The 14479-nt window shown below is 46.7% G+C and overlaps 1 protein-coding gene across 3 annotated transcripts in view; it reads right to left on the reverse strand.

The window, feature by feature from the left end:
* The window catches only part of LOC140425352 (E3 ubiquitin-protein ligase MARCHF11-like), a 363309-nt gene that overhangs the window by 4929 nt on the left and 343901 nt on the right, over positions 1–14479 (reverse strand). The window contains exon 4 of one of the 3 annotated variants that reach the window (XM_072509532.1): positions 7482–7564. The exons of the other annotated variants lie outside the window; for them this stretch is intronic. Within the exon in view, the coding sequence (XP_072365633.1) occupies positions 7482–7564 (83 nt within the window). The remainder of the gene's footprint in view (positions 1–7481; positions 7565–14479) is intronic. 3 annotated transcript variants of the gene reach the window in all.

A 14479-nucleotide genomic window follows, 5' to 3' on the forward strand; every position in this document is an offset into this window, starting at 1 on the left:
ATGCTGGAGTTGTCGGAACTAATGAGAGGATGATCCTTTGAATGCGGAGGCTGGTGGGGTGAAACGTGAGGACAAGTGGGACCCTATCCTGGATCTGGGAAGGAGGGGAAGGGGTGAGAGCAGAGGTACGGGAGATGGGTTGGACACGGTTGAGATCCCTGTCAATCACAGTGGGTGGGAAACCAGAAATTAAGGAAGAAGGAAAACATGTCAGTAGCACCTTTTTGGAAAGTGGCATCATCAGAACAGATGCGACGGAGGCAAAGGAACTGGGAGAATGGGATGGAGTCCTTACAAGATGTGGGGTGTGAAGAGCTGCAGTCGAGGTAGCTGTGGGAGTCGGTGGATACTAGTGGACAGTCTATCCCCAGAAATGGAGATAGAGAGGTCAAGGAAGGGAAGGGCAGTGTCAGGCATGGAACATGTGAAGGTGATAGAGGGGTAGGAATTGGAAGCAAAATTGATAAATTTTTCCAGATCCAAGTGGGAACATGAAGTGGCACCGAAATAATTTGATGTACCGATAAAAGAGTTGTGGGATGGGGTCGGAGTAGGACTGGAAAAAGAAATGTTCTACATACCCTGTAAAGAGACAGGAAAAAGTGAGACCCATACGCGTACCATAGCCATGCATTTTGTTTGGAGGAAGTGAGACAACTTGACAGATTGTGGAAGTGGATGTGCGACAAATTGTGAAAACTGAATCTGCAATCTCTCAGTCTATCGGTTACACATCAATAAGAACATCATTCTGTCTATCTGATCCTTTTAATAATCTAAATATACTGGTTCCAATTACTTTTCACAGAAGAATGTAGTTAAGTATTCTTATTTTTATCAACGTCAATCTGTATATTACTTTCCCCAAGCAGTCACCTTATCACCGTATCACATTATTGATGACTTCCCCAATTGGTCATTCCTGTAACCTTTTAAACGGAGCAGAAAAATGCACCAAATTGGGACGACACAGATTTTATCAAAAATGTGTTGGCAACCATCCCTGATCTGGACTCACATCAGTTGATTATAGAATGAGATTTCAATTGTGTATTAGACCCAAGGAATGGCAGGTCAAATCCCAGGTCTCAGGTTACTTCTGGTAAGGCAAAAGAGTTGGCTGTGTTCGTGGAACAGATGGAGGGCAGGAATGGATCCATGGAGATTTAGTCACTCAAGGGAGAGGGAGTTTTCCTTCTTCTCTCATGTGCACCAGGCCCACTCCAGAATAGATTTTTTAATAGTGGGAAAGGTGTTACTCCCAGAGGTGGTGGGAGCTGGGCACTTGGCGATAGTAACATCAGACCATGCTCCACACTATGTGGATTTGCAATTAGAGATGGGCCGAGCAAGGTGCCCACCATGGACATTGAACACATCACTCCTGGCAGATAAGGGGTTTTGTGAAAGGGTGACTTCGGCCATAGGGAATTACGTAGATTCCAACCAGAATGGGGAGGTCTGGCCTTCCACGTTCTGGGAAGTGTTGAAGGCGGTGATCAGAGGAGAAATAATTTTGTAGAGGGCCCACAAGGTTAAGGCTGGCAGGGCTGAAAGACAAAGGTTGGTAGACTTAATCTTGGAGTTGGATCAATAATACTCCACGGTCCCTACGGCAGAGTTGTTGGCAGAGAGAATGAGGCTACAAATGATGGTTGAGCTTGAATCGATGGGGAATGCGGTGAGCCAGCTTCGCCGTTTGTAAGGGACATTTATGAGTACAAGGATACAGCTAGTTGATATTGGCCCACCAATTGAGACGGCAGGAAGCCACATAGGAAATAGCTCAGGTTAAAGATGAGGGAGGGAGAGCTGGTTACTGCACTGGATAAGATTAATGGAACTTTTGAGGTTTTTTATCGAGGGCTGTACAAGTCTGAGCTGCCGGAGGATTTGGACAGATTGGACTTCTCAGTGGTAGAAAGGGTGAACAAGGAGGGGTTAGAGGCACCGTTGGGGTTGGAGGAAGTTATACACTGCATTGGTTCCATGCAATCGTGGAAAACACTGGGGCCAGATGGTTTTCTGCCCGGATTTTACAAACAGTTCGCGGCCTTGTTGGCATCGCACTTACTGGGAATGTTCAACAACTCTCTGTCGAGAGGTTTTAGAATTATAGAATTTACAGTGCAGTGCAGGTGTGCTGTCTGCCATGCTAACGCAGGCCTCGATTTCTCTAACCCCCAAAAAAGATAAAGATCTCCTTGAGTGTGGGTCTGATAGGACTATTTCATTATTAAACACTGACGTGAAAATACTAGCTAAGGTTCTGGTGAAATGTTTTGGGGGGTGCCAACCAGAAGTGATCTCTGAGGACCAGACAGGATTTGTCAGGATTTGTCCAACTGGGTTGGACAGTTGTCATCCAACATCAGGAGGCTTTTGAATGTGGTCATGTCACCCTCTGTGGAGCAGGTGCGGGAGGTAATCATCTCCATGGATGCAGAGAAGGCATTTGACCGTGTGGAATGGAGCTACCGCTTCGAGATCTTGGGGTGATTTGGGTTTGGTCCCACTTTTATTTCCTGGGTGAAACTGCCATATAATGCCCCCTCGGCTAGTGACCGGCCAATGCTGCGAGCTCAGGATATTTCTGGCTACACAGGGGCACGAGACAGGAATGCCCGCTGTCTCCACTATTGTTCGCGCTAATGATTTGTACCATTGGCCAATGCGCTTAGATCATGAAATGAAATGAAAATCGCTTATTGTCACAAGGAGGCTTCAATGAAGCTACTGTGAAAAGCCCCTAGTCGCCACATTCCGACGCCTGTTCGGGAAGGCTGGCACGGGAATTGAACCGTGTTGCTGGTCTGCCTTGGTCGTCTTTAAAAGCCAGCGATTTAGCTCAGTGTGCTAAACCAGCCTCATCAGAGGAATGGAAGGGTATTGAGAGAGGGAGGGGAACATAGAGTGTCCCTTTTCGTGGATGATTTGTTGTTGTATTTTTCTGATCCTCTAACAGGTATGGGAGAAATTATGGAACTGTCGAAAAAATTTGGATCCTTTTCAGGGTATAGATTGAACATGAGCAAGAACAAGATGTTTTCGGTAAATTCCCTGGGGAAGAGGACAGATCTGGGGAGGTTGACTTTTAAGCTGGCCAAGGCGAAGATTAGGTATTTAGGGATTCAGGTGGCTCATGATTGGACACTGTTACATGAATTGAGCTTGACCAGTCTGGTGGAGGAGGTGAAGGGGGACCTGAGGAGATGGGATGCCCTCCCACTAACCTTGGCTGGGAGAGTACACATGGTCTAAATTAATGTTTTACCGAGGTTTCTATTTGTGTTCCAGAGTCTTCCGATCTTCCTCCCTAAATCTTTTCTCACATAGAGTAATCTCTCCTTTTGTTTGGACGGGAAAGACTCCTAGGATTAGAAGAGCTTTCCTGCAGAGAGGGTGACAATCAAGTGGATTGGCGCTGCCGAACCTGATGCTCTATTACTGGGCAGTGAACATTAGGAAATTGCGAAGGTAGTTTGAGGAGTCTGGTGCGAGGTGGGGTCGGATGAGGAGGCCTCTTGCATAGGGTCGTGTCTAAGGGCGTTGGTTATGGCCCCTCTTCTATTCTCCCTGGCCAAATTCTCGATGAGCCCGGCAGTAGTGGCATCTTTAAGAATTTGGAACCAGTTTAGACAACATTTTGGACTGGGGGACATGTCTTTATTGTCGACAATCTGTGATAATCATGGGTTTGCACCATCAAGGCTGGATGCAATGTACAGGATATGGAGGAGAAGAGGGGTTGAGAGGTTCAGGGATTTATTTGTGGAAGGTAGGTTTGCAAATCTAGAGGAGATGGAGGATAAGTTTCAACTCCAAAGGCGAGTTGCAGGTAAGGCCCTTCATTCATAAAGAGTTGCTCTCAGTCCCCCAGTTTCTGAGACCCACACTGATAGATAGGATGCTGTCACAGGATGAGATGGAGCAAGGGAAGGTCTCCGATATATATGACTGTTTGCTGGAGACAGGGAAACCATCACGAGAAGAGGTGAGGGAGAAGTGGGAATTAGAGCTGGGCCTCAGGATAGAGGAAGGGGTATGGAGTGAGATCCTGCATAGCGTGAACTTTACCTCCTCCTGCGCGCGGTTGATCCTGCCCAAGTTAGTTGGGTTCTGGGTCTCATTTTTTAAAATCATGTCGGAGATCGTTGGGGTCAAACTAGAGCCATGTCCACTGGTGGCGATCTTTAGGGTGTCCAGATTCCCCGGAGCTCCTTGAGGGAGAGGAAAGGCTGACGTCTTGGCCTTTGTCTCCTTGGTGGCTTGGAGGCGGGTCCTGCTTGGGTGGAGATCGAAGGCACCACCAAGGGCCTCGGCATGGTTGAGTGACCTGGCAGAATTCCTGCGATTGTAAAAGATTAAATATACCCTGAGAGGGTCGGAGGAAAAGTTCTATTCCAGGTGAATGCTGTTCATCACTTTCTTTAAGGACCTGCCCGTGGCCAGCAGTTAGAGGGTTAGGAAGAGAGGGGATAATGGAGAGAGGCCAGTGGGGCTGAGGGGGGATAGGAGATTTAGGGTTGATACTGTTACTTTGTTGAAATAAAAATGACCAATTGTTTGTATGATATAGCTAAGCCTTTTTCTGCGAATCTTTTTGTGAATCTTTTTCTGCTCTACTTTGTTTTAAAGATATATTTTATTGAAAACATTAAAAAATTCTTACATACAAAGGCTTAGCTATATCATCATAGAATTATTCTATGATAATTCTATGATGATATAGCTAAGCCTTTGTATGTAAGAATTTTTTAATGTTTTCAATAAAATATATCTTTAAAACAAAGTAGAGCAGAAAAAGATTCACAATATCTACATTATTTTCAGTTTAAGTCAGACGAAATCCCATTTTAAAAACTTGATCACAAATAACTACTTTTTAAATTACTCAGAAGGAGATAAATGGTGCTTAAATAATATTGTATACAGAAGAAAAGCTGGGTAAAATCAGTATATACTGTGAGTGATCGGTTTGCACATCTAACATTTAATGGTACAGCTAAAGGTACAAATAATTAATGTTAATAATATAGATCTGTCAGTTCAAGTTCCAAATTATTTATACAGGTACAGTACTTTAAATCTAGAAAATCAGACATTTTCATAAACTGCCTTGCATCAATTTTAATTGTTATTAAATGAGTAAAATAACTTTCCAGCACAATTTGGCTAGGTGCTGCATGCAAATGGTGGCGCGATGAACTAGTTATGCATGCTGGGTTTTTCTGAATGGGCTGAACAACTCTTGACCCCCAACTCAATCACCTCGACCTGATCCGCCCGACCTGACTCAGCCCAAACTGCCCAATTTGGCCACCATGGTTAATTAAACAGATAAGTCTTGATAGTGAAAGTAATGCACTGTATTTTGAACTCCGCACAGCCTGCAAATCAGTCTTACTTACCTCATTATTAAAAAAAATTTCAGGTGTTATTTCTTCACTTTTATGTATTTTTCTCAAACTTTAATAAAAAGAAACTTATTACTTATTATCTCCTATTTAATTAAGGTTCTAATTTTATTCCCCTAAAACTGGCAAGATCCAAAATCCAGCACAGACTAGGTCCCAAGGTTGTACCTGTACAAGTTTGAAGGCCTCAACAGAGCTGAGGGATTTTCAAAAGCTAACAGAAACGAGTATTATAATAATCAAGGAAGCTGACAAGAGAACATCTAGGCACACATACAAGGAAGGAGACCATCAAGAAAATGAGTAAAATTACCAAACAGTCAGGTGCAACAAGTGGATCGTGCAAGAGCCCCAAATCGCACTCCGCGCCAGGTGCTGGGCCAATCGCGAGTCACCCAACTCACTCCGCTTGGTGAACCATAAAGCTCATTTGGCACCAGGGAGTCAACGGCCAGGGCACCGTTTAGTACTGGTCTACACAAACCTGAAGCAGGCTGAATGGCACCGTGGAGGGTCTCGCAGGGCATTAGAGACCCCAAGGTGGTCGGGGAAAGGGCAGGGTGGTATGCTAGCACTCCTCCTGGCACCCAGGCACCTTGACACTGCCAGCCAGGCACCCTGGCAGTGCCACCTGGACATCCTGGCAGTGTCACCTGGCAGAGTTTTGGATTAGCTTAAGTTTATGTAAGATACAAAATGGAAGGCTGGTCAGTAGAGCATTAGAATAGTCATGTCCAGAAGCAATAAAGGCATGGTTGAGGTTTACAGCAGATGAGCTGAGGCTGGAGTGGAAATATGCGACTTCTCGGAAGTGAAAGTGGTAGGTGACTGAGAGGGTATGGGGTGTGAGTTTAGCTCTGAGTCAAATAGAATATGAAGGCCTAGATTTTTGCAAAGTCATGGAGATTCTGGGCACCTTCCAAATTGGCGGAGGTACCCAGATCTGGAAGTCCCATCCCTATTTCTGATAGATCCTCTTTTCGTCAGGGGCAACATAGGACATGGGAGCAACTCGTGGACCATCCGACCCTTCAACCTACTCTGCCATTCGATAAGATCATGATTGATCCGGTCGTGGTCTCAACTCTATTTTCCTGTATTCCCCATAACCCCCAACTCCTTTATCAAAAATATGTCTAACTGAGCCTTGAATAAATTCAATAATTCTCCTCATCGCTGTCTTCAAAGGGGGTCATCTTATTATTAAACTGTGTTCCCTAGTTTTAGTCTTTCCCATAAGGGGAACCATCCTCTCAGCATCTACCCTGTCAAGTTTCCTTAAGATCTTAAATATTTCAATAAGATCACCTCTCTTTTTCCAAACTCCAAGGAGCATAAGCCCAAACTGTTCAAGCTTTCTCCTTAAGGCCAACTTTTCATCCCAGGAATGAATCAAGTGAACCTTCTCTAAACTGTTCTAAAACAATAGCACGCAAACGGTGACATGGACGCAAAATATCTCAAGACTCAAAAAACGAGATTCTCGCCGGAGAGATTGCAATTTCATATCCCCCCACCAGTGATGTAATGGGATAACTGCTCAGGAAGGTCAGGAATCTCATTTTAATGTATTAATATCGTACAGCAGTCCAGCTGTGATCTCACCCCTGATTTCATATTCGAGCCTCGCCAGCATGATGTCACAATGGCACAATTTATAACTGGTTTATGGGAGAGTTCGGTGGTGAGCATGCAGGTCACCATTATCCACCAGAAAATTCCATGAGAGGGAGGGCACCGGAGAGCACAGGGGTAGGGGATCCAGTTAAGAGGGTTGCGGGTCCAGGGGGTCTTGCCGAAGCAGCGGCCTGAGAGGCCAAGGCCTTTCCAGAGGAGTTGAGTGGAGGTCTGAGGGGGATTCCCATCCCTGGGGAGGATTTCTGGTTCCGGGATTGGCACCTACAGGGCAGTAGAGAGGGTGAAGGCTATGTTGCTAGGTGAAGGTGGGAGGAAATTTTGGCAGGGGTGGGGTTGCACTTTAGGCATGACTTTGAGGGGTCTGGCCCCACAAGGGAGGAAGGATATTTTCAATGAAAGGGCAACAAAACAACTAACAGGTCTTACCCATCCTGAGGCTGGAATCCATAGCTGAAGGGCCTGTGTAATCTCGAGGGGCCCTGGCATTGGGCCGAGTAACCTGGGAAGAACTGATAGAAATCAGTATTAGTAAGGAAATGGTGTTGGGGAAATTAATGGGATTAAAGGCCGATAAATCTTTACGGCCTGATAATCTGCATCCCAGAATACTTAAGGAAGTGGCCCTAGAAATAGTGGATGCATTGAAGGTAATCTTTCAAGATTCTATAGGCTGTAGGTCAGATTGGAGAGTAGCTAATGTAACCGTACAATTTAAAAAGGGAGGTAGAGGGAAAACAAGGAATAGACCAGTAAACCTGATGTTGGTAGTGTGAAAAATGCCAGAGTCCAATATAAAAGATTTAATTGCAGAGCACTTGGAAAACAGTGGCAGGATTGGACAGAGTCAGCATGGATTTATGAAAGGAATTAATTAATGACAAGTCTACTGGAATTCTTCAAGGATGTAATTCGTAGAGTCAACAAGGGGGAACCAGTGGATGTGGTTTATGTGGACTTTCAGAAGGCTTTCAACAAAGTTCGACGTAAGAGATTAACGTGTAAAATTAAAGCGCATGGGATGGGTGGTGTGTTGAGTTGGATAGAACACTGGTTGGCAGAAAGGAAACAAAGAACATAAGGACGTAAGAACTAGGAGCCGGAGTAGGCCATCCGGCCCCTCTTGCCTGCTCCACCATTCAATGAGATCATGGATGATCTTTTGTGGACTCAGCTCCACTTTCCGGCCCGAACACCATAACCCTTAATCGCTTTATTCTTCAAAAAACTATCTATCTTTATCTTAAAAACATTTAATGAAGGAGCCTCAATTGCTTCACAGGGCAAGGAATTCCATAGATTCACAACCCTTTGGGTGAAGAAGTTCCTCCTAAGCTCAGTCCTAAATCTACTTCCCCTTATTTTGAGGCTATGCCCCCTGGTTCTGCTTTCACCCACCAGTGGAAACAACCTGCCCACATCTATTCTATCTATTCCCTTCATATTTTATATGTTTCTATAAGATCCCCCCCCCCGCATCCTTCTAAATTCCAACGAGTACAGTCCCAGTCTACTCAACCTCTCCTCATAATCCAACCCCTTCAGCTCTGGGATTAACCTAGTGAATTTCCTCTGAACATAGAACATAGAGTGCAGAAGGAGGCCATTCGGCCCATCGAGTCTGTACCGACCCATTTAAGTCCTCACTTCCACCCAATCCCCGTAACCCAGTAACCCTTCCTAACCTTTTTGGTCACTAAGGGCAATTTATCATGGCCAATCCACCTAACCTGCACGTCTTTGGACTGTGGGAGGAAACCGGAGCACCCGGAGGAAACCCACGCAGACACGGGGAGAACGTGCAGACTCCGCACAGACAGTGACCCAGCAGGGAATTGAAACTGGGACCCTGGCGCTGTGAAGCCACAGTGTTAATCACTTGTGCTACCGTGCTGCCCTCTGCACACCCTCCAGCACCAGTACGTCCTTTCTCAGGTAAGGAGACCAAAACTGAACACAATACTCCAGGTGTGGCCTCACTAACACCTTATCCAATTGCAGCATAACCGCCCTAATCTTAAACTCCATCCCTCTAGCAATGAAGGACAAAACTCCATTTGCCTTCTTAATCACCTGTTGCACCTGTAAACCAACTTTTTGTGACTCATGCACTAGCACACCCAGGTCTCTCTGCACAGCGGCATGTTTTAATATTTTATCATTTAAATAATAATCCCTTTTGCTGTTATTTCTACCAAAATGGATAACCTCACATTTATCAAAATTGTATTCCATCTGCCAGGCCCTAGTCCATTCACTTAACCTATCCAAATCCCACTGCAAACTTTCGATACCCTCTGCACTTTTTGCTTTACCACTCATCTTAGTGTCATCTGCAAACTTGAACACATTGTACTTGGTCCCCAACTCCAAATCATCTATGTAAATTGTGAACAATTGTGGGCCCAACACTGATCCCTGAGGGACACCACTAGTTACTGATTGCCTACCAGAGAAACACCCATTAATCCCCACTCTTTGCTTTCTATTAATTAACCAATCCTCTATCCATGCTACTACTTTACCCTTAATGCCATGCATCTTTATCTTATGCAGCAACCTTTGTGTGGTACCTTGTCAAAAGCTTTCTGGAAATCCAGATATACCACATCAATTGGCTCCCCGTTATTTACTGCACTGGTAATGTCCTCAAAAGATTCCACTAAATTAGTTGGCACGACCTGCCCTTTATGAACCCATGCTGCGACTGCCCAATGGGACAATTTCCATCCAGATGCCTCGCTATTTCTTTCTTGATGATAGATTCCAACATCTTCCCGACTACCGAAGTTAAGCTAACTGGCCTATAATTACCCGCTTTCTACCAACCTACTTTTTAAAACAGTGGTGTCACGTTTGCTAATTTCCAATCCGCCGGGACAACCCCAGAGTCTAGTGAATTTTGGTTAATTATCACTAGTGCATTTGCAATTTCCCTAGCCATTTCTTTTAGCACTCTGGGATGCATTCCATCAGGGCCAGGAGACTTGTCTCCCTTTAGCCCCATTAGCTTGCCCATCACTACCTCCTTAGTGATAACAACCATCTCAAGGTCCTCATCTGTCATAGCCTCATTTCCATCAGTCACTGGCATGTTATTTGTGTCTTCCACTGTGAAGACCGACCCAAAAAACCTGTTCAGTTCCTCAGCCATTTCCTCATCTCCCATTATTAAATCTCCCTTCTCATCCTCTAAAGGGCCAATATTTACCTTAGCCACTCTTTTTTGTTTTATATATTTGTAGAAACTTTTACTATCTGTTTTCATATTCTGAGCAAGTTTACTCTCATAATCTATAATCTAAAGAGTAGAAAGAAATTAGGTTTTTTTCCTGAGTGGCAGGCAGTGACTAATGGGGTACCGCAGGGATCAATGCTAGGACCCCAGCTATTCACAATATATATTCATGATTTGGATGAGGGATCACAAAGTAATATCTTCAAATTTGCAGATGACACAAAACTGAGTGTGAAGATGAATTATGAGGAATATTCAGAGATGCTTCAGTGTGATTTGGACTAGTTGATTGTGTGGGGAGATGCAGTATAATGTGGATAAATGTGAGGTTATCCACTTTGGTAGCAAAAACAGGAAGGCAGATTATTATCTGAACGGATATAGATTAAGAAAGGGGAATATGCAAAGAGACCTGGGTGTCCATGTACACCAGTTTCTGAAAGTGCAGCAGGTGGTAAAGAAGGCAAATGGTATGTTGGCCTTCATAGCAGGAGGATTCAACTACAGGAGCAGGGGTGTCTTGCTGCAATTATACAGGGCCTTGGTGAGAGCACACCTGCACTTTTGTGTGCAGTTTTGGTCTCCTTATCTGAGGTAGGATGTTTTTGCTCCAGAGGGAGTGCAACGCACGTTTACCAGACTGATTCCTGGGATGGTCACACTGACATGAGGATGGCTTGAGTTGGTTAGGATTATACTCGCTAGAGTTTAGAAGAATGAGGGGGGATCTCATAGAAATCTATAAAATTCTAACAGAACTAGACACGGTAGATGCAAAGAACAAAGAAAGGTACAGCACAGGAACAGGCCCTTTGGCCCTCCAAGCCTGCATCCACCAGGCTGCCCATCTAACCTGGTTTAGCACACTGGGCTAAATAGCTGGCTTTTAAAGCAAACCAAGGCAGGCCAGCAACACGGTTCAATTCCCATACCAGCCTCCCGAACAGGCGCTGTAAAGTGGCGACTAGGTGCTTTTTACAGTAACTTCATTGAAGCCTACTTGTGCCAATAAGCGATTTTCATTTCATCTAACCTAAACCTTCTACACTTCCGGGGTCCATATCCCACTGTACCCATCCTATTCATGTATTTGTCAAGATGCCGCTTAAGCGTCACCACCGTACCTGCTTCCACCACCTCCTCCGGCAGTAAGTTCCAGGCACCCACTAACCTCTGTGTAAAAAACTTCCCTCGCACATCTTCTTTAAACCTTGCCCCTAGCACCTTAAACCTGTGTCTCCTAATAATTGACTCTTCCACCCTGGGAAAAAGCTTCTGACTATCCACTTTGTCCATGCCCCTCATAGTTTTGCAGGAAGGATGTTTGAGGTCGCAGGGAAGTCCGGAACCAGGGCTCACAGTCTAAGGATACAGGGTAATCCATTTAGGACTGAGATGAGGGGAAATCTCTTCATCCAGAGAGTGGTGGGCCTGTGGAATTCACTACCACAGAAAGCGGTTTGAGGCCAAAACACAATGGGCGGGATTTAACAGAAAAATGGACACGTTTGTATTTCTTGATGGCCGCGTTGCTGAAATCGAGGCCCATATTCAATGGCACTTAGTGCCAAAAATGAGCCACCACGAGATTCTCGACATTGCTGGCTCCCTTGCCATCTGATTTGCTTGACTCTCGCCTCAGTGTATTGCCGCTAACACGGGGTAGCTGCTTTTAAACGCTCACTCATTGCTCACTCCCAGTCAACACACAAACATGGCAGCATACAGGCCTGCTCCTCGCTTTGGCTCCTGGCCAGGCTTCTCAACACTGTGGATGAGAGATGGGCCAACCTGTCCCCACATGGGAGTCGGAGGACGAGCAGCAGGGTCAGCAATGCAGCCTGGGAAGCAGTGGCAGCAACTGTCAGTTCCGCAGCATGACAAGGACTGCCGTCCAATGTCGGAAGAAGACCAACTACCTGCACAAGAGCTGCAAGGGTAAGTTACCACCTCTCTTCTGGCATCAGTTCCATCTGCCACCCAACAAATTTCCAAACCGCTCCCTTCCCAAATCACTGGCTGATACCTCGCACCCTCCCCACATCCAATCTTCTTGTTTGTTCCTCAGCACCCGCTGGAACCACCAACAAGCACAACCCATTCATGTACAGGTGTGGTGCCCACACATGCCATCTGCTACACACCCCCTGATTCACCAAAGGTGCAGTTCACAATACCCTCTCTTTGTCCCCGCAGGTGAAGATAGCCCATAATAAATGGAAAAGGGCCAGACAGGGGACAGAATCCCAGAGATTCGGACTCCTCACCCCTCATGAGGAACGGGCCCTGGAAATTGTGGGGTTGTCCGAGGAGAAAGTAGTCACTGACATGAGGCTGGCCTTTGCCGCAGAGGTAAGGATCCACTGCCCCTTCATCCAGATGACCTGTCTCAAGTATGTTGGTCATGTCAGACAAAATTATCCTTCCCTCTCACTGACCACATGTCCGTTGTTTTGCAGGAGCTACATCTGGTGAGGCCGCACCATCTGGAGCCGTTACTCCCCCCCCGGGGCAACCAAAAGACCACCTTGGAGGAGAGCTCTGAGGAGACCACCATTGAGGCGTCACAGCTATCACCTGCATATTCCACCAGCGTAGAGACGCACACCTCGGTGGGCGATATCAGAGCAAAGGCTTTTGGGGCACAATCTGGTGAGCAGCACTCAGCTGCTGATGCACATCAGGAAGAGGTAGGAACATCCAAGGGAGACACCAGTCGGTGGCTTCTGGATGCCAGAACTCAGCTGGATCCAAGTCAGATGACGAGGCTCTGAACAAGATTATGCCGGAGCTGATGCAGACGATAGGCCAGAGCCATGAGATTCAGGAGGGGATGTCAGTGGCATTCTAGTGAGTACATAGCCATTTGGAGGACTGCAGGAGATGGTGCCGGCAATGCATGGCATCTAGACCAACACTACTAGGGTAGCGACTGCAGTGGAAAACTAGAACACGATGTTCACATCGAGTGGTAGTGCCCAATGTGACCATGGCTGAGGGCCTGGACATCATGTTCCAGTCGATGAGGGAGATCTCCCAGACGCAGGTGGACATTGTTGAGGCACTGCAGAGCATGGCCCAATCACTGAGGACCATCGCTGAGGGTGTCGAAACCATGGTGCAGACAATGGGGAGCCTCCAGGATTGGCACACCAGATGATTCAGAGATCTTTGGAGCTCACTCCAGCTCCCCGTCATCTCATGGAGTGTCCTAGGGCTCTAAGGGCACCGTCAGGGAGGAGGAAGTGTTGGAGGCCACCACAGGGCCTGCCACCAAGGAGGCGAAGGCGGTCTCCAGTTCTTCTGAAATCCCCCCTCCTGATACTGGTGCATCTCAAGGGCTGCGGATAGAATAGGGTGGCACGGCGACGCCTGTGAAACCAATATGTCGGCTGGGGCACTCCGGCCCCAGGCCCTCCAGAGGATGTCCGCCAAGGACATTAAATGCCACAGGGCACGGAAACCAACAGGCTGCCTAAACCTCTGATATCCATTTTGGGGACCTAGACGTAGCACTGGACCACAAAAGATCAAGACGATGAGTGGGCTCTGGGGGTTCACTATCTTAGCTAGGGAGAATGGAAATGTAAAAATGTTCACTATTAAAACATGTAACACCTGATACATGTGAAGCCTCCGTAGCGTTAGTCTTCAAAGCAGACCTGCCTGTACCCCCACCTCTTGATGACCTTCGCTCCCTCACCCACGCCCCCCGCCCGATACCGTTCAGAGGATGGGTGTGAGTCCGCTGTCAGCAGGAAGACAGGAGTCAGACATTTGCAGAAACAAGAGGAGCACCAGAGCTTTCATCACAGCGAGTTATTATCACTCTCCTGTCTTGTCCAGCGACCTGCTGGCAATGCCATCACAGGCCCATTGGGGAGAGGGAGGGAAATGGGGGTGGAAGGGTTTTGGAGGGAGGGAGGGATATGGGTGGGTGGAAATGGGGGGCTGGGGGGGGGGTTTGAGCTGATGGACCCAACTTCGTCCCATGGGAATATGGAGACAACAAAGGCCTCCCTGGTCCTGGCATGTCGGAATCTTGCCGCCGCCTGTCCTCCATCTCCGGCTTATCCTCCAGCTCCTCTTAATCCGGCTCCTCCTTCTCCTCCTCAGATCAGGCCACATGTTCCTCCTCCTCCAGCATGTTGCCCCTCTGTTGTGCCAAGTTTGGAGGGCACAGCAGATC

The sequence above is a fragment of the Scyliorhinus torazame genome, chromosome 6, assembly GCF_047496885.1.
Source record: "Scyliorhinus torazame isolate Kashiwa2021f chromosome 6, sScyTor2.1, whole genome shotgun sequence".
Taxonomy (NCBI): domain Eukaryota; kingdom Metazoa; phylum Chordata; class Chondrichthyes; order Carcharhiniformes; family Scyliorhinidae; genus Scyliorhinus; species Scyliorhinus torazame.